Raw genomic sequence first — 23,410 nt, forward strand, 5'->3', positions numbered from 1 at the left:
AAAAAAGGAAGAAAAAAGAAAACTGGAACAAAATGTAGAAAGGAATAGAAAATAGAAAAGGCTGAAACTATAAAATAGAAAAGGTTGAAAGATAAAGTTGAGGAAATCTCTATGAAAGGAGGACAAAAACAAAACAGACAATAGAATGTAAATGTTAGCAAAATTTGAGGCGAGTTCCATCAAGTCCAACATCCAAATATTGGACCTAGGAAAAGAGAGATAATTGAAGAAATTGCCAAAGAAATATACTTATCAATATAGTATTTCATAAGTCTTCAAATTGAAATGGCCTAGCAAGGTGAATGAGACATGTCCAGAACAATGAATGAGAAAAGACTTATATTACAAAACATCAGTAAAAATTGAGAACAGAAGGATAAAGAGAAAAAATTTTAAAGCTTCCAGACTAGGGATGGGGAGAGATATTAAGGGAAATCATTGATAAATTATGAAAAATCAGAATGGCACCTGACTTCTCAACAACAAAATTATAATAAAGAAGTTAGAGGAGTAATACTTTTTAAATTCTTAGAAGACATGATTATCCTCTTATAAATCTATACTCAGACAATACAGTGAAGGATGAAACTAAAGCAAAGATATTCGGAGTTCCGATTGCAGCTCAGTGGTTTAAGAACCCAACATTATCTTCTTGAGGATGTGAGTTCAACCCCTGGCCTCATTCAGTAAGTTAAGGATCTGATGTTACTGCAAGCTGTGGTATAGGCTGCAGATGTGGCTTTGATCTGGTGTGGCTCTGGTTGTGGTGTAGGCTGGCAGCTGCAGCTCCTACAGCTCCTATTTGACTCCTAGCCTGGGAACTTCCATATGCTGCAGGTGTGGCCATAAAAAGAAAAAAAAAAAAAAAAAAAAGGATATTCCAAATATGTTTAGAAACCATGCTATAGTTTCTGAACACCATAAAAACATAAAGGTGTACAAAAAAGTTAACAATCATGAGATAATTACTTGGCTCAGTGGAGAAGTATTTATATAGCTTTAACAGTATAAATACTGACTTTACTAAAAACTGTGATGTCTGTGGGAAACCTGGTGGGATGGGAAGGGAGCTAGAAGAGACTTCAATCCCTATCTTCCAAAGTAGGATGTCAATAGATAACAAATAGAATTGTGAACTGGTAAATGAAAATGTCAACTCATTTAGAGAAATGAAGGTAAATAACAGAATAGTTTGCTAAAAGAGTACCAAAAACTTATGCCTGATGAGTAGGACTTGTGGTAGTTGGGCAGAAGCCTGCCATTTTCATTGCGGGGGTTTTAAGACTATTTGAGTTTTAAAAATGTGTACGTAATATTTTGGTTCATTTTATTTTTAAAAATTTTTTTAAATTAAAATATTGTTGATTTACACTGTTGTGACAATTTCTGCCATACAGCAAAGTGACCCAATCATACATATATATACATTCCCTTTCTTAATATTATCTTCCATCATGGTCTATCCCAAGAGACTGGATATAGTTCCCTGTGCTTTACAATAGAATAAACATTCATTTTTAAAAGTCTGTTTTCTTTTTCTAAAACTTGATGTATATTCAAATTTGGTATGTATAATTTTTCTTAAACTTTACTCTGGGACCCTGGAGAATTGTGTGATGATTTCTTTGTATGTCTTATTCCTATTCATTTGCTTAATATTTATTGAATATGTCATGTTGGAACAGCTCCAGTCTCCCTAGATTTTTTTTTTATTATTATTAAAAAATTTTTTTGTTGTTGTTTCATTTTTATTTTTTTGTCTTTTGTCATTTCAGGCCTGCACCCGCACCATATGGAGGTTCCCAGGCCAGGGGTCGAATCGGAGCTGTAGCCGCCGGCCTACACCACAGCCACAGCAACAGCAACACCAGATCCGAGCTGCGTCTGCGACCCACACCACAGCTCACGGCAATGCCGGATCCTTAACCCACTGAGCAAGGCCAGGAATCGAACCCGCAACCTCATGGTTCCTTGTTGGATTTGTTTCCACTGCGCCATGATGGGAACTCCAGATTTTTTTTTTAAGAAAAAGTTTTTTTTCTTTTTCTTTTTTTATTGTAATTATAAATGTGTGTGTGTGTGTGTGTGTGTGTGTGTGTGTGTGTTTGGTCTTTTTAGGGCTATACCCACGGCCCATGGAAGCTCCAAGGCTAGGGTTCAAATCAGAGCTGTAGCCACTAGCCTACACCACAGCCATAGCACTGCCAGATCTGAGCTACTTCTGCAACCTATACCACAGCTCATGGCAACATTGGATCCTTAACCCACTGAGCAAGGCCAGGGATCAAAGCCACATCCTCATGGATATTCATAGTTGGGTTAACTACCACTGAGCCACAACAGAACTCCCAAAGAGTTTTTTTCTAAGTGGTGATGAATATGAGGCCTCCACAAACATAGCACCTTGGGTAGGAGTAGGTATGGGAGTATACATTGAACTTCACACCCTTTCTTCTCTGTAACTCATATAAACTTCTCCGTAGCTCCTCATCCTGCTGCGTAGCTGGGAAATAATTAAATTTGCCCATTAGGGTTATCTGGTTCTTCTGCTTTCACATTGTGTTTTCCAGTAAATCTTTGAACAGTTTCAAAATTCAAGTCCTTGGAGGGGGACTGTTCCTTACCTTGCCTTCTGCCTTTCTCAGGGCGTGTCTGGGTTCAGGTTGATGGAAGTGGCCTCTCTCTGAGCATTACCAGTTACTGAGTAGAAGGGGTAGAGGTAACCTAGAAGGAAACTAGGAAACCAGAGTGTGGTAACTTAGCAATGGCTTTTGAAAGGTCAGCTTGGATTGACAGGGTTCACTTCTGTTCTCCATTCATTGGTTGAAAGAAGTCACATGGCCATTGGGTGCACAGTACTTCTGGTCTACCCAGCTGTGGGGAACTGAGGTGTGTCTTTTTTATAGCAGATGCAGTGCCTTACAGAAATCATACTCTTGGGAAATTTTAATATGAAGAGTAGAGAAAAAAGAAATGTGGTAATAGGAAGAAAAGCAGTAGTAACCTTGACCTCCATTCATTAGGTCTCAGATTCAAATTAATTTGTGGATAGAAAGAAAAGATTTGGGTGGAAAATATGAAGGGATAGGAACTCAAAGTATCAGGTTTCATTAAGGGAAAACAAAAACCAGAATAATGTACTAATTGGTTTGGTGGAGCAGGTACCTAGCAATGTAGGGTTGAGCGAAACTGAAACTGAATATGTGGGGAATATTCTGCTCTGTAGCCTGATACACTCTCCAATTAGTTTAGGAAATAGTGTTTTATTTGCATAATAGTGTGATTGCTTCCCTTAGAATTTTTCTATAATTTTATTAATGTTGACTTTCTCATTAGGAGAAAAATTCAGGTTTCAGAAGAGAGTGAAAAGCTTAGGTTGGGTGCATATGTATTTTGATTATGTATTGGAACACATTGCATAATTTAATATTCTAATGATATCTCATTTACTATATCCTTGGAGGATAATTGTAACTCAGTAAAGAAGTTCCCCTCAAGTGCATTTTGTTTTTACATAACAAAGACTGCCTTACTGAAACTTTATCTCATTACAATGTAAGACTGATAGTGATTTAAATATCAAAATGAAAGGGAAAGTTTATCTACAGTTTTCTTCTTTTAGGCAAATTAATACCGCTTAATCCATTTATTTTTCTGATTTTAAAATTAAGATTTGGTTCAGATAAAACTGCTAAAAGATGTTGACCCCTTTGAAAGCAAGCCAATTTTTGATATTTTATAAAAAGATAAGGAGACAGTTACAGAGTTTCAGGAATAGAAATAAAGTAGGCCATCTTAAGATGTTAATTTAGCTAAATCAGAATGAAACAGTTGAGTATTTTTTTTAATATCTTAACTCTGTAGCTTTGTTCAAGACAAAGACAGCATATGTTAGTGCTGTATTATTTATGGAGGAAGAAATGTTACCTTTTTTAAAAACTTTACCTTAATTGATCAAATAATTTAAATTATATTTTTCTATTATATTTAAATTACCTCCACTCATATTTAACAATATCCTTCTTTCATCTCTGCCATTCAACTTGTCTTTAATCATCAATGAAGATATCCTGAAATAAAATACAGTTTTTACCATGCCAAAAGAGCAGTAATTAGTGTAGTATTTTGCTAGATGTAACCAGCGTGACCAATCTAGAAGCTGCCTTCCCAGTTTGTATCCATCCCTGAATCAGTGAAGCTGGTCATTATGATGGTGGAAATGACCAAGCATGGTTGAACATGGGCCATTAATTTTGAATGCATTTGTATAGACATAAATTTCCCTGAAAATCATACTGAAAGATGAAATGGTCAGCTTCTCTTAAGGGTATTCTGATGTACCTCTGGGCTAGTTACAGGAAGCACTGATTATTTTATAGGTTTATTTTGTCAAAGGAATTTAAAAAGGTTTGATGATGACCTTGATGAAAATAAATATGGTCACTAGTAAGTCTATACTTTTTATACTTTTATGAGTAATATATTTTATAAGTAGTATATCAAGACCCTTTTTCTTCTGTTTGCTTCTGTTTTTACCAATCTTTGGGAATATGTCATTTCAAAAGAGGTAACAGTCTTTTAGTGGAACTACTAGACTAGAAGTACATAGTTTGCTTTATCAATAGAATTTTACATATTGTCATGGGTTGCCTATATCATGATCTAAGCTTTTATATCTGCATGATTTCTTCACGGTTTGAGAAATTTAATCCTTTGATAATAGAAATTCATCATAACGGGAAGCAAAATTTTTAAAAATAACTTTTATGTACATATACTGAGTTTAAAAATTCCATTTCAAAGCTGAAAAAATTGCATTTCAAAAGAACCATCTTCCAATAAGTTAATTCACATTATCTCTCTATTTAGAAATAACTATTAAGTTCAAGAGAATCAAGCAAATAGTAGTAAAATTGACTAGTACCTGTACTATTTAGTAGTCATATGGCACATTTCATCTTTAAAATGCTTCAGCAACAATGTTACATTTTCGTCAATACTCCTACAAAGAGATTGTCAGGTATTACTAATAAGTACCTGTTTGTCTCATTTAAACCCCAGGCACCTAGGTCGGTCTACCATTTTATATTTGTTTGTTCCCAGAAAATGTCTAACTGCTTTTGGAATATAAATGTGTGTTATTTGCCTCCACCACTGACTTCTTTGGACTGTTGGTTCTACAAATCTCCGTCTGTACAGTGTCCTTAAGCCATGCAACCCAAACTTGAGCCATGATATAAAATACCTCTCAGTGCCCATCCAGTAAATATTTCCTAATAATTCTTGACACAACAGTGGTAATTCCTTTGAAATATAAATTGTTATTTCCTGATTGGTGGCACGCATTTCAAATGATTTAGGTTAAGATTTTAGTTCTGTTTTTGCTGAATGACAGTGTTACTGTTTTTGCTCTTATTTTTAGTGTTAGAAAAAGTGGTTAAATTTGAAGTTTTTAGCCCTGTTTTTTTTAACTCTTCAATGATAATTATTAAAAATTCAACTTTCTGTTATGATGTAACTCAAGTTAGGGCATGTGACTTCAATAGTGGACATATGATGCAAATAAGATCAACTGAGCATGCTTGGGCCTCACTTCCTTGGAGTGATGCCATTAGGACTGTGTACAGTTCTTTCATGCTCAGAGGATCATGGGCCTCATCTTTGATTCAGCTCTTTTTTTTTTTTTTTTTTTTTTTTTTTTTTTTAGGGCTTATGGAGTTTCCCAGGCTTGGGGTCAAATTTGAGCTTCAGTTGATGGTCTACACCACAGCTCACAGCAATGCCAGATCTTTAACCCACGGAGCAAGGCCAGGGATCAAACCTGCGTCCTCAAGGATGCTGGTCAGATTCATTTTCGCTGAGCCACAACAGGAACTCCTTTTTTTTCAGCTCTTATTTCATTTCCAGGGTGTAGTGCAAGTCACTATGGGAAACCTTGTAAAGAAGATTAAAAATTAGGGAGAGCAAGCCCGTCTGTAAGCACCTTGTTAAAATAAACCATTTCTTCCTAAACTCAAGACAGAAAGAAATGGTTTAATAGCAATGAAATAAATTCACCACCTGTTTGTGAAGCAATATCAAAGACTTCTAGCAAACAAGAATGCTTTGATCCTTTTTAGCCAGAAGAACATTATGCAGCTCGGCATTGATAGTTCGTGGGGAGTTTGGGGACACTGATCAAAGAAAACTTTTATTATTATAGATGAGAAATTAAAATATCTGAATATAAGCTACTTTCATATATCGTACTTCTTTCAGTGGTGAATTGCATATTTACAATTTCAAGTAGTCTTCTTATGATTAAGCTATATTTTACTGAAGCTTCTATACCCTAAAATAAAAGACATTAAAATGTTTTCAAGCAGTTGTGTTTCTTTTGTTAATGGCTCTCAAATTATATGGATTGAGGGGGCAGTGTGTAGTATATATTTTATGGAATCCCTCTAGGGATTCCATAAACTCAGATGAGCAGAATTGTATAAATGAGAGAATGTTTTGACATTCTTTCATGATCTTTAACAAAAATTCCCATAAGTTTTTCAATTATGTAATAGCATTTTGTGATTATCGATTCCACTTGAAGGAATGTAATTATGCATCCGAGATGCTTAAAGGCAAGGATAGCAAAAGTTTTATGTTAGCAAGAGGTATGTTTATGGGTATTTTATTGTAAGGATGTGAACATTCAAAATGGAAAACATGAATCATTTGAAAATTTGATTCTGCTCTGGGAGAAAATGCTTCTGTGTGAATAGCACAAGAAGCAAAAGATAAAGTTCAGTGTTATTTTTGAGTGAAAATCTAGAAATTTCCTGAAAATTTTTTACTTATCGAAATAGAGAATACTTATCTTGTAACTGCATGTTCTGGATCTGATCCAGGTTCATGTGTAGTTAATAGCTCTTGCCTCTGAAGTCATAGGAAGGCATTTAAAAAATATGTACTGAAATGCTTCAGGAATAACTATGTGTAAGGATGTGGAAGCATAAACAGGAAAAAAAAAAATCCCTACAAAAGAAAACATCCCATTTAAAAAATATGTTGATTAGCTGTAAGAAAGACAGAAGCAAAGATAGATCCCTGCCTTCAGACCACATCCAACTAAGCCCAGTGCCTGGGACTGAATATTTGCTCTTAAATGTAGCACACACACCAGTCCCCTTCATTCTATGACAACTTCCTCTTAGAAATAGAAAATAATAATGCAGGACCCACAAAGGAAGCATTACAAAGGTAATGAAAAGATCTTTCAATACTTATTTCAGCCAATGAGTCATTCTTTATTAGGGGAGAAAAAAGAAAAAAAAAAAAAAGACTTTTGAAAGAAGAAGAGAATTTAATTTTTGAAGTGCCCTAGAGATAGCCTATAAATGTAGGCCCTCAACTCTGACTTGTTCTGTGAGTTAGGACAGAAAACCCAGAGGCATTTGCTCAATGACCCTGTAGGACCAAGCTCAAGGCCTGCTCCCCAACTCAGCAAGAATATTTAAAGTTGACCATAGCTGCTGAAGTGTTTTGTGCTGTATTTCTGAAACAAAATCTTTTGTCACATTCTAAGCTTATAAGTAAATGAGGTACCTGGTGGGCAAATGAGTAGCCTACAAAGGCACCGTTCCACTCTCTGACATCATCAGTAACGGTTAATGCTCTCCTGTGCAGTGCGCTGGTCTCTTGAGAACTTCCCAGTGCAGTCCTTTCAACTAAAGGATGTGTGCTGATTGGAACACAGGGATCTGTTTTATCTTACATTAAAATATGCTGGCCCTGAATTTAGATACATGTGTTATGAAGTAACATTTGTATTAGTCAAAGCTGAGAAACTTAATTAAAAATAATGTCTCTTGTTTTTTTCCCCATGGAAATATTTACAGGACTGAGCAATTGGATGACTAATGGACATATTTAAAGGGCATCTGGTACTGATCATGGAAACCAAGAAATTAAATAAATAAAATTTGTTACTCTTGGCAAGTTCTTATTACAGTAGAATCAAATGCTGAATGGTACCCCTGAGATTGTTTATCACATATATTCTAATAGATACCCAGCTAATTTTGATTTGCAAGGGAAGGGTACTTCAAATTGGCTACATGTTAAGAAGAGATGAATCTCAAACACAGCCAAGTGCAGAAAACGCCATTGAATTTAGTGTGTCATGCTAGTGAAGAAAACCTTAAAAAAAAAAAAAAAATAGAAAGGAAAGAAAAGCAGCAACTTAGTGTATTTAAGTGTGGCAAACACTGCTTTGTGCAGGATGTTATGTGTTTCTTCCCACATAGAGAAGAGTGTACCTCTGGGGTCCCAACGCAAATGACTTTAGGGTACAGCTAGTAATGTTAATGGAAAAAAAAAAAAAAACAAAACAAAACAGCAAAGTATATAAAACAAACAAAAAGGACAGACAGCAAAACTATACCACAGTGCTGAGTGGCAGTTAAAACCACTACTCTTGGCCTCAGGATCTGGGAATAAATAGGGAGCTGTGGGGACTGTGGTGATCTGCAGATTGCTGACCTTGTCTATAAAGGAAGACTCTTCTTGATTCAGCTGATTCTTCCCATGTGGAAATGTGGGTCTAGTGATGCCAGATTTTATAACTCTTCAAGACACACGTTTTATGTGAACTCTTTTCATTCTGAAATGTTTACGCAGAATTCAAATTCAGGGGAAGAGTTAGGCAAAATTCTTGCATGCCAGACAAAACCTATATTTGGGATCTGATTTGGACCCTTGTCATAGATCTTCGTTTTTTCCTTTCTGAGTTAGCTAAATGAGGAATGTTTTGAATGTTGTAGAATGTTAATGCTTCCTAATATATGAATGAAAAAAATAAAAAACAAACTAGATTGCATTTAAAGCTGAATAATTAAGGTCTTCAACTGTGGCGTCAGATTGCCTGTGTTTATATTTTGGCTATGTGCCCTGGGCAAGTTACCAATTCTGTTTCCAGTTTTCACTTCAGTAAAATGGGAATGATATAATAGTACAAATTTCATAGAGTTGCTGTAAGGATTCAGATGAGCTAATCTGTATACAATGCTTATTATTAGCACAGTGCCTGCTGTATAGTAACTGCTTGATAAACATTGGCTGTTTTTTTTTTTTCACAATAAAATGATATTCAGAGAATTTGCTTTTTGTTGTACTTTAAGAAAACAACCCCTAGCTATGCTGAAAATTTGTTTTATATTGAAGAACATGAGTTAAGAGGATCGATTCTGGAGTCTGCAAGCCAAGATTTGAATCCTTGCTCTACTGCTTTATAACCAGAGCAAGTTAGTTAATTTTTCTAAGCTCATCTATAAAATGAGAATAATAACTGGTACTTAAAATTGATAAGAGTTCAGTGAGATAATATGCATAAGGTCAATGCTGAGCCTGTAAGTCAATAAATGTTAGTTGCTATTATGATTATTCTTTTTCCATTCTTTAAAAGTTACATATTTGCAAGTACTTTTAAAAATCAATTTATATCTCATTTCATATATATATATAGTTGAAGGGAATGATATCACTTTTTAAAAACTGAAGTATAGTTGATTTACAATAATTCAGGTATTATTGTATCACATTTTATTTAAAATTAAGCTGCATGTTAATAAACTTTTACAGCAGTGGTTCTCAACGATGGCATTTTTGTTTTGTTTTGTTTTGCTTTTTGAGGGCTGCACCTGTAGCATATGGAGGTTCCCAGGCTAGGGGTCCAATCGGAATACAGCTGCCGGCCTATGCCACAGCCACAGCAATGCCAGATCCAAGTCGCGTCTGTGACCCATACCACAGCTCATGGCAACGCTGGATCCTTAACCCCCTGACTGGGGCTAGGGATTGAACCCGCAACCTTATGGTTCCTAGTCATATTCATTTCCACTGCGCCATGATGGGAACTCCCATCGGTTCGGGTGATTTTTGATTTGTCCTTCCAGAAGACATTTGGCAATATCTGGATCTCCAGTGGTGCAGTCGGTTAGCGAGCAGTACTTATATAACAGTGGAGGCATTTTTAGTTGTTAACAACCCCAGGGAGTGCAACTGAAATCTAGTGGGTAGAACCCAGAGATGCTGTTAAACATCTTGTAATGCACAGGGCAGTCTTCTGCAACAAAGAATTATTGAGCCCAAAATGTTGCTAGTGCTGAGCTTGAGAAACCTTACCTTAGAGCTATATAACCACCATAAAATTTAGTTTGTAAAGTTTTTTCCCAACAAAAGAAGAGTTATATTTCAAAATACAATCTGAACTCAGAAATTGACTCATAAATTAAAATCTGTAGAATCATATTCAGTATTTTAAATGTATTATACAAAATACAAAAATATTTATAAAATATTTTATAGAAATATTTATGTATTACACACACACATATAAATATATCCCTATTATGGTTACAAAAGTAATATAAGCTTGTGAAAGTTAAAAGGACTGCAGAAGCATATAAATGAACCGTGAATGCCTCCCTGTTTTTTTCTTTGTTTAACCTATCCCCATTGAAGATCATTGGAAATCTGTGTTCTGTTACTTCAGAATTTTAAATGTATGTGTATACTGTTCTATAATTTGATTTCTTTAAATTAATGTCTTTTCTCTTTCTGAAAAATTCAGTCCTAAAGCTGTTATTTGGGGCAGAGTAAGGCAGGCATTCAGGATGGGTGGCCTGGCATGGGGTTTGAAGCCCACCTGGAGTAAGGAGGAGAGCAGAGTGTGATGGCTTGGATTGGGGTGTCACATCTGAAACAGGGTGAGGAGGGCATCCATGTGTGTAGGCAGCCTGGTGTAGGGTGTCAGCAAAGGCCAAATGGGATAAAAAACACAAGGAGCAAGGTCTGGTGGAGGGTTTTGAGCCCAGATAGAGGAGGGCACAAAAAGCAAGGAAGGAGGATAGGACATATCAAAATGACATGAAAGCAAGCTTAAAGGGTCATGACTGAGATACTCTGAGCATCAAGGTAAGTAATGTAAATAAATAAACAGATCAAAACCTACTGAGGAGTTCCCATCGTGGCTCAGTGGTTAACGAATCCACCTGGGAACCATGAGGTTGCGGGTTCGATCCCTGGCCTCGCTCAGTGGGTTAAGGACCCGGTGTTGCCATGAGTTGTAGTGTAGGTCGCAGACACGGCTTGGATCTGGCCTTGCTGTTGCTGTGGTGTAGGCAGGCAGTTGTAGCTCCGATTAGACCCCTAGCCTGGGAACTCCATATGCCGCAGAAGCAGCCCTAGAAAAGGCCAAAAGACAAAACAAATCCAACAACAACAACAAAAAAACCCCCAAAAAACCAGAAAACAAAAAACCCCACTGAAATAAATAGGAAACTTTGTGTCCAGATTTATAATAAGTAAAGGGGTAAAATTAAATTTTGCTGGGAAATGGAATAGTTACAAAGTCAAAAATAACCTCTTCACCAAAAAATATTAACTACAAAGAGAAAAGTGGTAATTTTACAGTGGAAAAGTCTAGAGGACATCACTTAATGATATGAGCAAAATTTACATCTTCAGTAATGAGACAAATCAAAATTATATCTAATAAGATACTGTGGTAGCCAGATTCCAAGATGATCCTCGTCTCCTCATTTTCGTGGCCTTATTAGTCTTTATTCACACTGAGTGGGGCTGATCTGTGTAATGGATAGGATATTACAGAAGTGATGGTGTGTGACTTCTGATGCTAGGTCCAATAAGATATCACTGAGTGTAGCAGAAATCAGCTGGCATGTTATAAGGACACTCAAGCAGCACTAGAGAGAGGGCCACATTGTGAGGAGATGTTGTTTCTACCAACAACAAGCACTAGCTTGCCAGCCTTGTGAGTAAGCCATCAGGCAAGCAAATCCTTCATCCCCAGTCAAGCTTTCAGATGACTGCAGCCCTTGCCAACATCTGGCTTACAACCTCTTGAGAGAATCACCCAGCTAAGCTTTTTCTTTACCTGATGCATAGAAACTACATGAGAGAATGTTTATTGTTTTCAATTACTAAGTTTTGAGGTAATTTGGTATGCAGCAATGGATAACTAGTACAAATGCAGGGAGAAGAATACAGCATCATCTCTGTGGTATTCCTGCTACAGATGCACAACCTGAATATAGTCCTAATAAGTAAAGAACAAACACTAATGGAGCGGCATTCTACAAAATAATTGGCCTGCAATCTTCAATATAGTCAAGGGCATAAAAGTTAAAGACTGAAACTGTCCTTGAGTGAAGAAAACTCTAGAGAGACTTGATAATTTTACATGAAATGCTTGGTTCTGAACTGGATTTTCTTGCTATGAGGGATATTATTGGGATAGTTGACAAAGTTTGGTGACTGAGGATTAGATGAAAGTAATGTATCAAAGTGAGCATTTTTATTTTGATAGTTATATTGTAGTTCTATAGTGGAATGTACTTTAGGAAATACACTAAAGACGCCAGGGGTGATGAGACATCAGGTCAGCAATTGGTTATTCTCAAATGGTAAAAGAAAAAAAAAAATCTTTCTATTCACAGTATTTCTGTAGGTTTGAGATTGTTTAAACATTTTTTTAAGTTATACAGAAAGAAAAAGTCTGTCATAGAATATGACCTTGCCTATAAAAATACACCCATTTGTCCTTTTTTAAAGGGATGCATAATATTCTCCCCAAATTTTACCAATCTCCTATTGATGGGCATTGATAACAGCTATCTGTTATTATAATCCATTTTAGTAGATACTCTTAATAACATGTTTGTGCTCTTGTTCAATTTTTGCCCAAAAGTAAATCCTTAGAGTCCAATTGCTAAGTGAATGGATATGTATCCTTCCTTTAATCAGTTTAATCATAAGTTATTGTAGGAAACCACATAAAATCTCCTTAAAATAAAATGAAAATTTATTTATGTGTCTGGCGCTATTCTAAGGGTATGAATTCGTTTACTCCTTATAACAAGGATAGATGGTAGAATTATTTCCATTTTGCAGATGAGGAAATTGAGGCTAGTCAATGGTGAAATCCAGGCAGTTTTTCTTCACTTTACAAGCTGTTGGACTCTATGCTGTACTGGTGCTCCTTGTTGATAAGTGAATCAGTAAGTGAATGGACAATATATTTGATTCTTTGACTAATTACAAATTTCAACCATCTTTTTTTTTTTTCAAATAAAAATGGAAAAGAATAGACTGCTCACTTTTAAAAGCCATATTAGTTTTATGGTCCTCTGTCCTAGACTTTACTGTCTACATAATAGTACTGCTCCTAGAATTAACATTTGTACAGGTATAAACTATACATCATGCTTGCTAAGAATTTATTTATAATGTATAAACAGAGTATTTGCTTTGTGTTACAAATAAAATATCAAATCTGGGTCTGCAGCTTGCATCTAGGAGGCAGAATCTATTACTTGTTTTTCAAACATCCTTTCTCCCCATTTGGGCTCCTGTGTCCCTCACCTGGAATAGATGCTCTCTAGCTCCCACTGCAGAAAACCAATCACACTCCAAGCTCTTGCTCAGTGGCCACCTTTTCCATTGAAGACTGCTTTACCTTTCTCTTTTTTCTTACCCTCCTCTTGAAGGTTGCAGTGATCTTTCCTTCCCTAAAATTCCCTGAGTCCCTTTTACCGTATTCTTACAGGACTGCTACATTCTAAAAACACTTTATATTACTTGTGTCAAGTCCACATCTCCCTTAATAGACTATTTTCTCTTTTACTTTAATTCATTTTATAAAATCCCAACATATAATATTTTGTACAGAATATGAAATTAAGTATTTTTGAATTAGAAAATGAATTATCTCAAGGAATATATTTTGAATATTTTAATCCTGAAGAAGACTACTGAGATTTGAATATTATACATAGAAATATATATATATATATATTCCACAATTATCAGGTATTGTAAAATAACAAATGAAATGATTAGACATGATTTTTTCATATGATGATTTGTATTTTGTCTTTAGTTGACAAGGCATCAAGAACCGAGAAGCACAATTAGCTTTCATTTTTATAAGACCTTTTGTTCTCTGCATGGCTGCAAATAACAACTTTGCTTTTACCCACAACTTCAGTTCCCTTTTCTTTTAGTGTGTGGTTCAGGGACATCAAAGGTAATAAAATCAATCAAAGAGATAAGTGGAATTTTTTTCAAAGACTAGCACTTAAGGATGTGTTCCTGTTAAAGAATTTTAACACTAAATTTGTTTTCAAGTGTTTGTATAACACCAAATCTCCTTGCCAACTGAAAAAGGACTGTCCTTGAATGCTGTTCTGCATGAAATAATAAAATATAATCCCTTCTTCACACATGTATAAAGAGAAAGAACTTCAGGGAATGTGTAGTATTATCCTTATACAGATTACATTTTATTGTCAGCAAAGGCAATAGCATAGCCTTCTGGCCAGTTGTTTGTCTTCTCCCATAAGGAGTTCTTTCCTTTACCCACAGGATTCTGACCAAGCTGAACATTTTTGTTCTGAAAGCTCACATAGCAAGCCAAAGAGAAAGTTCAAACAAATATCATCAGTCTTTTAAAAATGCCATTGCTTATGTAAATTAACTGTGGTCCTTGGATGCTGGTGAACCTCAAGCATCCTTGAATAGGTTGGACAGTCAATCACATTTTATTTATATTTGGTGTAAGGTATGTTTCTTCTAGCAAGAAATGACCATGAATTCTTCTGATTTAAAGTTTAGTTCACATTTTTTGTTTGTTTTAGTTTTAGTTTTAGTTTGCTTGTTTTGTATTGTTTAGCTTTAGTGTCTTGTGATCTCCAGAGGATGATTTAGAGACTAATTTATTATTCATGGAGCACTTCTATATGATCTTACTGATTTTTGTTTTTTACTGTTATTCATCTGGCCAATGGATTTATTTGTGATTCCCCAAAATATGTTTATATTCAGTGATAAGTAAAACTTTAGGAAATGTTTTTTCTTTGAAAGTATTTTTATATTTTGAGTGATAGGTTTTAAAATAATGCCTTCAGACTAAACCAACATATTTGGTTACATTGTAATATATTCAGAACAACAGTAAAGTCAAAACACACATATTTTAAAATTTGGCCTAGTCGAGCCCTCTTCACAAAATATTGAGATGTTGTAATAGTTCTGCACAGCCTCTCATCTACATTAATGTTAACTTCTTGATCATACCCTTAGTAGATAAAATTCATGTGGGGCAGCTTAGATTCTCCTTACTGCTTCTAATTGCATTGCATTAAGTCTTCAAACTTTATTCAAGAAAGAGTATCTTTTGGGAGGTGTGTATTATAAGTAAAGAATTATTACTTTGTATATTAGATTTAGGATTTTTAAATAGGCCATTTCATATAGCATAATAGCTGTAGATTTTTGGTTTGTTTTAAAATAATTCTGAGAACATCAGTGATTGCTTACTTCTGTGGTGATCATGCTGGCAGGGGGGTGTTTTCTCCTCGGATCTATAGCTCTGTGATGCATGTATATAAACATGCCTTTGTTCTCAAAGTCCTTTTCTATCTGATTACTGTTGTATCCAAGTGCTTTGTCTCTGTCTTAGGTTTTTTTTTCCCCCTTTCTTGTGCCTTAGCCTATCAGTAGTGTGAATAACTTTGTTTACATTCTGCAGAGGTATTAAGTGCATTTTTATAATAGAAGAGAATGATACAGGAAGTAAGGAGAAGAAATTCGGAGAGTGGAGTGGATGTGAGGGAAAAGGGGGAAAGAAGTAAGTAAAGAAAAAGAGAGTGGGTGTGAGGAAGGAGGAAAGAGCGAAAAGCAGACGAGGGGCTATGAGGGTTTGTGAAATCTTGGGGGCTGGTCGTAGGGGAGGAAACTCAACAGACCAGCATTTTCACCAGGCTTGGGCTCAAGCTTGTGAAACTACTAATGTATTAAAGAACCTCAGCTGGGATTTGCTGAGGACAAATGCTGTAATGTGTTAGTCATCCATTATCTGCTTCTATTTTTGCAGGTTCTGAATGATGACTGACGCGGGTTTGTGTGATATCCCTCACAGTCCCTGTCACTCCCGAGCGATAAGGAACCCGCACGTCTAGCCCCAGCACCAAGGCAGAAAGCACCTCTGAAGGGAGGAGAGCTTCCGCTCGCTGACCGAACAAAAGTACCGCCTTCCCACGGGGCTCGGCTCCCTATTCGGACACCTCGGCCGGTCCACCTCGCGGCTCTCCGGGCAGATGGTGTGTGGCCGCCGCTGGACGCCCGCCGCGCCCCGGCCATGAAGTAGCGGCTGCTGGCGGCGCCGCTGCCCTACCGCCGGCCCCAGCCCAGCGCCAAGCTGCCGGGTCCTCCCGGCGGGGCCGGAGCAGCGTGGACATGGCTGGCTTTCCTAGCCTGCTAGTTCTCCTTGTTTTTCAAAGCAGCTGTTTGGGTTTCAGAAGCCCACTTTCTGTCTTTAAGAGGTGGGTGTGTTTGTTTTGTTTTTTTTTTTTTTTAAAAAAAAACATGCGGAATGTTGTTTGGATGGTTTCTGTGCATGCTGTTGAAAAATGGAATCACTTATGAACCAGAATGTTGGAGAAATATACAAGGTTGATTAACTTCGCTGGAATCATTTGGAATTTTAGCACAGTAACTTCTTGTAAAGTCCACCTGACAGAAAAAGCCCACTGTTTGGTAGCCAAGCTGCACTGGCTCTCAAAACTCCAATTGGAAGTTGTGATTTCCAATACTAATTACTCCCTCTTGGGGAGGTATTTCAGAAACTACAATGTAGTCGTTTAGCCTTGAATGCCTTCTTGTTTATAACAGCCTAAAGAGTAAAATAGCAAGAGAGGTAAGTGATGGGGAGAAGCAGATCATGGACTGTAATAGCTGGTGAAAAACACTGAGCTGTATACAGGCTCCTCTTAATTACTGTGTTAAATATTTATGCACTTGTACATTTGTAATTCATGTTGCAATCTTTTACCCCCTCATACAGCTCTGCCTCCTAGCAATATTATTGTCCGTTTTTTGTTTCTGACTAGTAATAGTTATTCATAACTATTATTCATAAAATAAGTTACAGAAATTTTACTGGCTTGTAGTTAACATTTCTGCCATTAGAAGATTGGCCAGCCTGTGATAATTCTAGTTAATTCATTCTGTACTTTCATTAGCTAGAAACAAATACATATTTTGACAAGTTTTTATTGAATCAAGTTTTAAATGTATCCTTGGTTACTCTGATTATATTTTGTTTACAAGTTGAGTGTATGTTGCTGTTGGACTCTACAATTCAATTCTGAGAATGTTACAGAACGTTATATGGTTATTACATCTTTTCTGGGTCTAAATCAACAATCTTTAATCTTTTTTTGTTTTTTTTTAACAATCCTTAAAGTCATAGAATTCATTTTTTTCATCTCATGTCAAGATTCCATTATGTTCAAGCTGTTCCATCTCATGTCCAGTTAAGATTCCATTATGTTCAAAGAAATTTTCTTATTTTTTAAGGTTTAAAGAAACTTCCAGATCATTTTCTAATGAATGTCTTGGTACCACCAGACCAGTAATTCCTATTGATTCATCAGATTTTGCACTGGATATTCGCATGCCTGGGGTTACACCTAAACAGGTGAGAGGAATTCTGTATTTCATTGTTCACATGTTCTGTATACAGTCTATAATTAAAAGAAAAATACTGCATTTATAGCAGTAGTTAGTTCTTTAAAAGGAGACATTTGCTTCCAAGACTCTTCAGATAGGGATAGAATAATTAAATATAAAGAGGAGTAAATTTTTGGTTAAATTTCTTTTTAAAAAGTTTACCCATATTATTTGTGTTTTGAAATGGAACCTTGAAAATTTATGTGTTGAAATTCTCAATGGAGTAATAGCCTCTAATGCAGCATGTAAGTATATATTAAAATATGAAAAAAATGTTGTAATAAAGATATATGATATTGAGAAGCTGCAGCTGAGAGATTGTGTTGTATGAATACCCTTCTATGGCAGCCACAGGTTGAAAAGTAAAAGCGTGAGTTTACTGCCAAGAATTTGAAAAATAAAATATTCTACACTTTGAAAAGTTAAAAAAAAAAAAAACTGTTCTTACAGGTGGCCGATTGTGAGTTTTCTTTAGCATGATTTGCTTGTCACAAGAGAATATATTTTGAAGAAATAGTGGCAGAACTCAAGCTACCGTGACTTAAAGAGCATTTTGAGTAGAACTAGGTTGTTGCTAGGGCTTTCCCTATTTTACGTGTAAACGAGAAGCTCAAACCCACTACTGTCATGTGTGCAAGGTGTTTCATTGAGCATGAAAAAGCCAGAATTAATTATGCTTTTCAGCCAGACAGTGCAGGGATTTATGTATGTCATTAAAAGATAGTCTTCTTCTTTTGAAACGCTGCAGAGACAGGGAAAGACCTAGGTGTTGTAGAGCTGCAGTGGCTGATGACTCACTGTTGCAGATAGCCTCCCCCTTGTCCTTTCTTTTTCTTTCTTTCTTTTTTAAAGTACTGAGAAAATAAAAGTGTTCTACATACTGTGGAGAATTCTTTTGAAATTAATGTTCAGAAGCTCAAAGACATACATGGTCCTTTTTGGACAACTAAGGATTGACATTCATTTATTTGAATATCCATGCATTGTCTAAGTATTTATAAATAACTACTGTTGTAAAATTGGCCCTTACTCCCTCAGCCCTGCCTATCCCGAAATGACCAAGCAGATGACTTTTCTGTATGTTTAGTTATTAGTGTCCTGGCCTTTTCATTTTATAAGCTCTTTATTTAGTATTTAGTAAAAAGAGGTATAATGAGATTGGGAAGAGGAAAGAACAGTGATAGTGGCTCACTTCTCAAATCTGCTTCTTCTTGTCTCTTCTCACTTTTAAAAGTGATTTTTCTGCTGTATTTGCTTAAAATGACTTTATATTACTTTGTAAAAATATTCACTGGTTACTCATTAAGCCCTCTTTTCCAACAAAAATATCATTTTCTCAAATAGTCATTTGTTGTAGTTTGTTATTATTCTGTTGTTATTTTTTTTCTTCCCTTTGTTTTACAGTAAAAACACTTAAATTATTTAACAATAATCATAATAGTTAATGTGTTGGGGTGAACATTCTCAGAAAAAGTTCCTAGGGGAATTAATTATAAAAGAAGGAAGAGGAGCTCAATTTTCATAATCTTGTAATTATCAAAATAACTCTATGGATAAAACAACATATATTAATAAGGAAATTGCAGCATGTTATTTTGAACTGTCTGCGTTCAGCTTTGCCTCTTGCAATGCACGTTTGCTGGTTGCCTTTCCAGCCTACCATTCCTTCTCACTGTGGTTCCCAGGGAACTGTTTACCCAGGATCCAGAGGTGGAGCACAGGGACTAGGATTAGCAAATCACTGTCTTCTACTTCCCTTTTCTTTGTGATTGGTTCAGAAGAAGGCATGTGACCTAGACCAGTCCAGTCAAATCTTAGGACCTTTGCTGGGAATGCATTTTTTTTTCATGCATGTGAACAGAAGGTATGAAGTCCTAGGGTCTGCTGAATTCATGAGAGGAGCCATGTCTAGAATAAAACTCGTACTGTTGATGACGGTGCAGAGATACTGAAAGAATAGAGGCTCTTGGTCACATTGCTACTTAGGGACTTTTCCTTTATGTTAGCCTTTCTTGTTTCATCCAGATTGAGTTGGGTTTTCTCTGACTTGAAACTTAAACTTCCTACCTGTGTAAGTAATTACTTGTTCTGTCTGATCATCTCAGAACTGGTTTCTTCCACTTTCCCTATCACTTTCTATTGATCATGTGCCATGACTTGATCCAGCTGGCATATAGGTCATATACCTCATAAACTTTCATGAGAAATGATAATTATCCTCCTATTGAGAATACTCAGGAAGAAATGGATACAGAAACCCCAGAAACTCTTTTCCTCATGAACTTTTTCCTCATGAACTGAGTGAGGAAGATTCAGAACTGTGATAATATGAGTACTTTTGGTGAAGAAAGTATTCTTGTCTTAAAATGTAGATGAAACTAAGTTTAATACCCATCTTTAAGAGGAGAGGAGATAAGCAAGTAAGAAAGGAAACAAAAGAAAAAATGTTAGAGGAAAGGAATAAAAGATGAAAAGAAATCAGTACTTGGCAAAAAAAAAATCAAGAAAATAGAATGATAAAGAACAGAAAGAAAAAGAAATCAAGAATAACTATAATATGAAGACTAGAACATTTGAAAATCATGTAAGAAAAATAGGAGTAATTAAAATGTAGAAACAAGGAAGGCCCTTGAGAAGTTAAAGTGTATTTTTTTAATGGCAGAAGATCAAGAAGAGCAACAAAAGTTAAAGAAATAAAGAACTGAAGACCCAAAACTTGAGTTGGTATTTGAGGCAGACCAGGTTGGTTAAAGAGGTATATTCACTCAACAAGTTGGTTTTTTTTTATTTTGTTTTGTTTGTTTTATAAAGTAAATCTTAAGTTTTGGCAATAGGAAAGATGCATCAGTGAATCTGATTTACGTTCAACTTGAGATCGTTAGGTAAGTTTGGATAGAGAAACAAGCAGATGTGCAATAGCAGTGAAGAGAAGGTATACTTAGCAATAGTACATATAGTACAGCTAACTAGTTTTGTTGATGGCTCTCAGGTCTGCATTAGTGTCTGAGCAAAGACTATCCAGCCGTGTCAGACCTCTGGGATGCAGTCCATTCTGCCATACCATCGACTTCAGAGCAACCTTTAAAAAAATTGCTCCCATTGGAGTTCCCGTCGTGGCGCAGTGGTTAACGAATCCGACTAGGAACCATGAGGTTGCGGGTTCAGTCCCTGCCCTTGCTCAGTGGGTTAACGGTCCGGCGTTGCCGTGAGCTGTGGTGTAGGTTGCAGACGCGGCTCGGATCCCGCGTTGCTGTGGCTCTGGCATAGGCCAGTGGCTGCAGCTCTGATTCGACCCCTAGCCTGGGAACCTCCATGTGCCGCGGGAGCGGCCCAAGAAATAGCAAAAAGACCAAAAAAAAAAAAAAAAAAAAAATTGCTCCCATTAAACCAGCTGTTGAGAGTCTCAGGAAAGTGGTTTATTACCTATTGCAATATCAGTTTTATATTCAAAGTAAACTCACTCTTTCTTTTCTCTGACTTGAAATTTTTAAAAAATAAGTTTCTTTTTTCTTTTTTTCGTCTGATTTGTCTTTTTCTAGGGCCACAGTCATGGCATATGGAGGTTCTCAGGCTAGAGGTCCAATCGGAGCTGTAGCCGCCGGCCTACACCACATACCACAGCCACAGCAACTCAGGATCTGAGCCACGTCTGTGACCCACACCACAGCTCACGGCAATGCCAGATCCTTAACCCACTGAGCAAGGCCAGGGATCGAACCCAAAACCTCGTGGTTCCTAGTCAGATTCGTTAACACTGAGCCATGACGGGAATGCCTAAAAAAATAATTTCTATCCTCTTTAATAAATTTCTTTTTAATCTTTTGGGGAAGATGAAGGAGAAAAGAGTGAGCAGCTTTTAAGTAGCCTAGAATAGAGGTAAAGTAAGTAGAATCTGGTGTCTGATGGCACCGGCTTCGAATCCAGAGACTTGAAGTAGTGGTATTTTGAGACTCTTTTAGCACTATTTCTTCCTCATTTGATTTTCTTTCTGACCAGGGACCCTGAGGGGTTTTGCTATCACCAACTCTCATATAGACAAATAAAATAATTTGATAAACTGCCAGCTCATGGTCATTGTAAGGTATTATCATCAATGTAATGTGTTAACTATCCCATAGGGGTTTGATTATAAAATAGAATAAATAAGGCATAATTACAGTGATTTTACATAAATTATATTGTCTCGATCTAAACCAAATCCAGTAGGCTAGAATATAGGCTTTGGCACCAGACTGACAGCAGTTTCTTCCCAGCTTTTGTAGTGTCATCTCTGGAATTTTCTTAACCAGCAGGTCTTGCATCTGTAGACAGAATAATAATAGTACCTAACCAGGATTATTCTGAGGACTGAGCAAGGTAACACCATTGATATGTTCAGTTGCCCCCTGCCTGCTAAGTTCTCACGAAATGTGAATTCATTGTTATGTCGTGTATTGAGGGAGATGGGAATGAGCCTTAAGATGAAGAAGAAATTGCCAGACCTTGTAATTTCAGTCATGACTTCATGGAGAAGGTAAGACAACATGGTGAGGAGAGGAGAGGTAGCCAAACAAACAAGTAACAGTAAGCATGAACCCATGTAAGAGAAACCTGGGGAAAGTAAGCAAGGAGGTAAGTTTCTCAGTGTGCTTATTCGTAAGTAATTTCCGTTGAAAATGGCCTTTATGATCAGAGAATGAACACTGCAAATGGATATGTTTTTCTTAAAGTTCTTTTATGCCTAGAAAAGAAGTTATCAAAAGCAGTTTCGTCAGTGTGAAACCATAATGTTTTTTATATTTATTTGAAATCAGCTTGGATTTCTCCACTTTGCTGAGAACTTTGTAAATTGACTTTATTAAAAAAGGACTCATCTAATATAAGTCTTTTCAAATCCTATGTTTAGATTGCATTTTATTTATGTGTTATGTGTGCCGCTTAGGTTCCCTACAATCTTGGTTTAAGGATTTACAAATGTAAACTAATTTTTTGAAAATATAATTTTGCAAAATTAAATATTTTCTCTGAACGTCATAACTTGAAACCATATAATAAATGAATTTCTTTCCTAGGATTATTAGGCTGTCATTTTCCTTCCTTATTTTGGGAGTAGTTTGAGAACTGTGGAGGAATACACTTTTTCCTTTCTGAACCTCTTATAAATTCTGGTCTCCTTCTATATTTGTCTCTTGACCAGTCACAGATCAGCTTTGAAATTGTAAAGCCGTCTTTCCCTGTGTTCTTGAGCACAAAATATCTATCACCAAGAACAACAGAAAAATAAATGATTCTGAGTTTAAAGATCAGACACCCCAGGGCAACAAGTTGAAAAGTGAAACTCAAGGCTTAAATTATCACTTATTTTTAAATGACGATGAAAGAATGTAGTTGTTGAAATAAAAGCACAATGAATAATATACTCCCGACAAAATATTCTCAAGAGCTTCCCATGATCTTCCTCTTTGCTTTTTCCGCCAAATAAACAACCATTAAGAAATGTATATGGGTTCAAAAAAAAAAGGAGTTCCCGTTGTGGCGCAGTGGTTAACGAATTCAGTTAGGAACCATGAGGTTGCAGGTTCGATCCCTGTCCTTGCTCAGTGGGTTAAGGATCCGCCATTGCCGTGAGCTGTGGTGTAGGTCGCAGAGGCCGCTCGGATCCCGCGTTGCTGTGGCTCTGGTGTAGGCTGGCGGCTGCAGCTCAGATTAGACCACTAACCTGGGAATCTCCATATGCCGTGGAAGCGGCCCTAGAAAAGGCAAAAAGACCAAAAAAAAAAAAAAAAAAAAAAAAAAGAAAGAAAGAAAAGAAAAGAAATGTGTATGTTAACTTTTTCATCTTCTAACTGAAGAAAGTCCCCTTGCC

At 36.4% G+C, this 23,410-nt stretch overlaps 1 protein-coding gene and 1 long non-coding RNA gene across 14 annotated transcripts in view; both read left to right on the plus strand.

Moving 5' to 3' along the window:
- The window catches only part of LOC146405659 (uncharacterized), a 117,209-nt gene extending 101,214 nt beyond the window's left edge, over window positions 1–15,995 (plus strand). Inside the window, exon 4 of one of the 2 annotated variants that reach the window (XR_014838453.1) lies at window positions 15,929–15,995. This is a non-coding gene — a long non-coding RNA (uncharacterized LOC146405659). The remainder of the gene's footprint in view (window positions 1–15,928) is intronic. The other variant, XR_014838452.1, reaches the window with a different exon arrangement.
- Window positions 15,996–16,100: 105 nt separating this feature from the next.
- PAM (peptidylglycine alpha-amidating monooxygenase) overlaps window positions 16,101–23,410 on the plus strand; it is a 156,731-nt gene continuing 149,421 nt past the window's right edge. For all 12 annotated transcript variants that reach the window (XM_021084551.2, XM_021084556.2, XM_021084559.2 and 9 more), the window contains exons 1-2: window positions 16,101–16,376; window positions 17,413–17,533. In XM_021084551.2, coding sequence (XP_020940210.2) covers window positions 16,291–16,376; window positions 17,413–17,533 — 207 coding nt within the window. In that variant the 5' untranslated portion in view covers window positions 16,101–16,290. The remainder of the gene's footprint in view (window positions 16,377–17,412; window positions 17,534–23,410) is intronic.

This window comes from Sus scrofa, chromosome 2 (assembly GCF_054392235.1).
Source record: "Sus scrofa isolate SSC_HxYL_T2T_F1_AM1 chromosome 2, Sscrofa_HxYL_maternal_Yorkshire_Landrace_v2.0, whole genome shotgun sequence".
Classification (NCBI taxonomy): Eukaryota; Metazoa; Chordata; class Mammalia; order Artiodactyla; family Suidae; genus Sus; species Sus scrofa.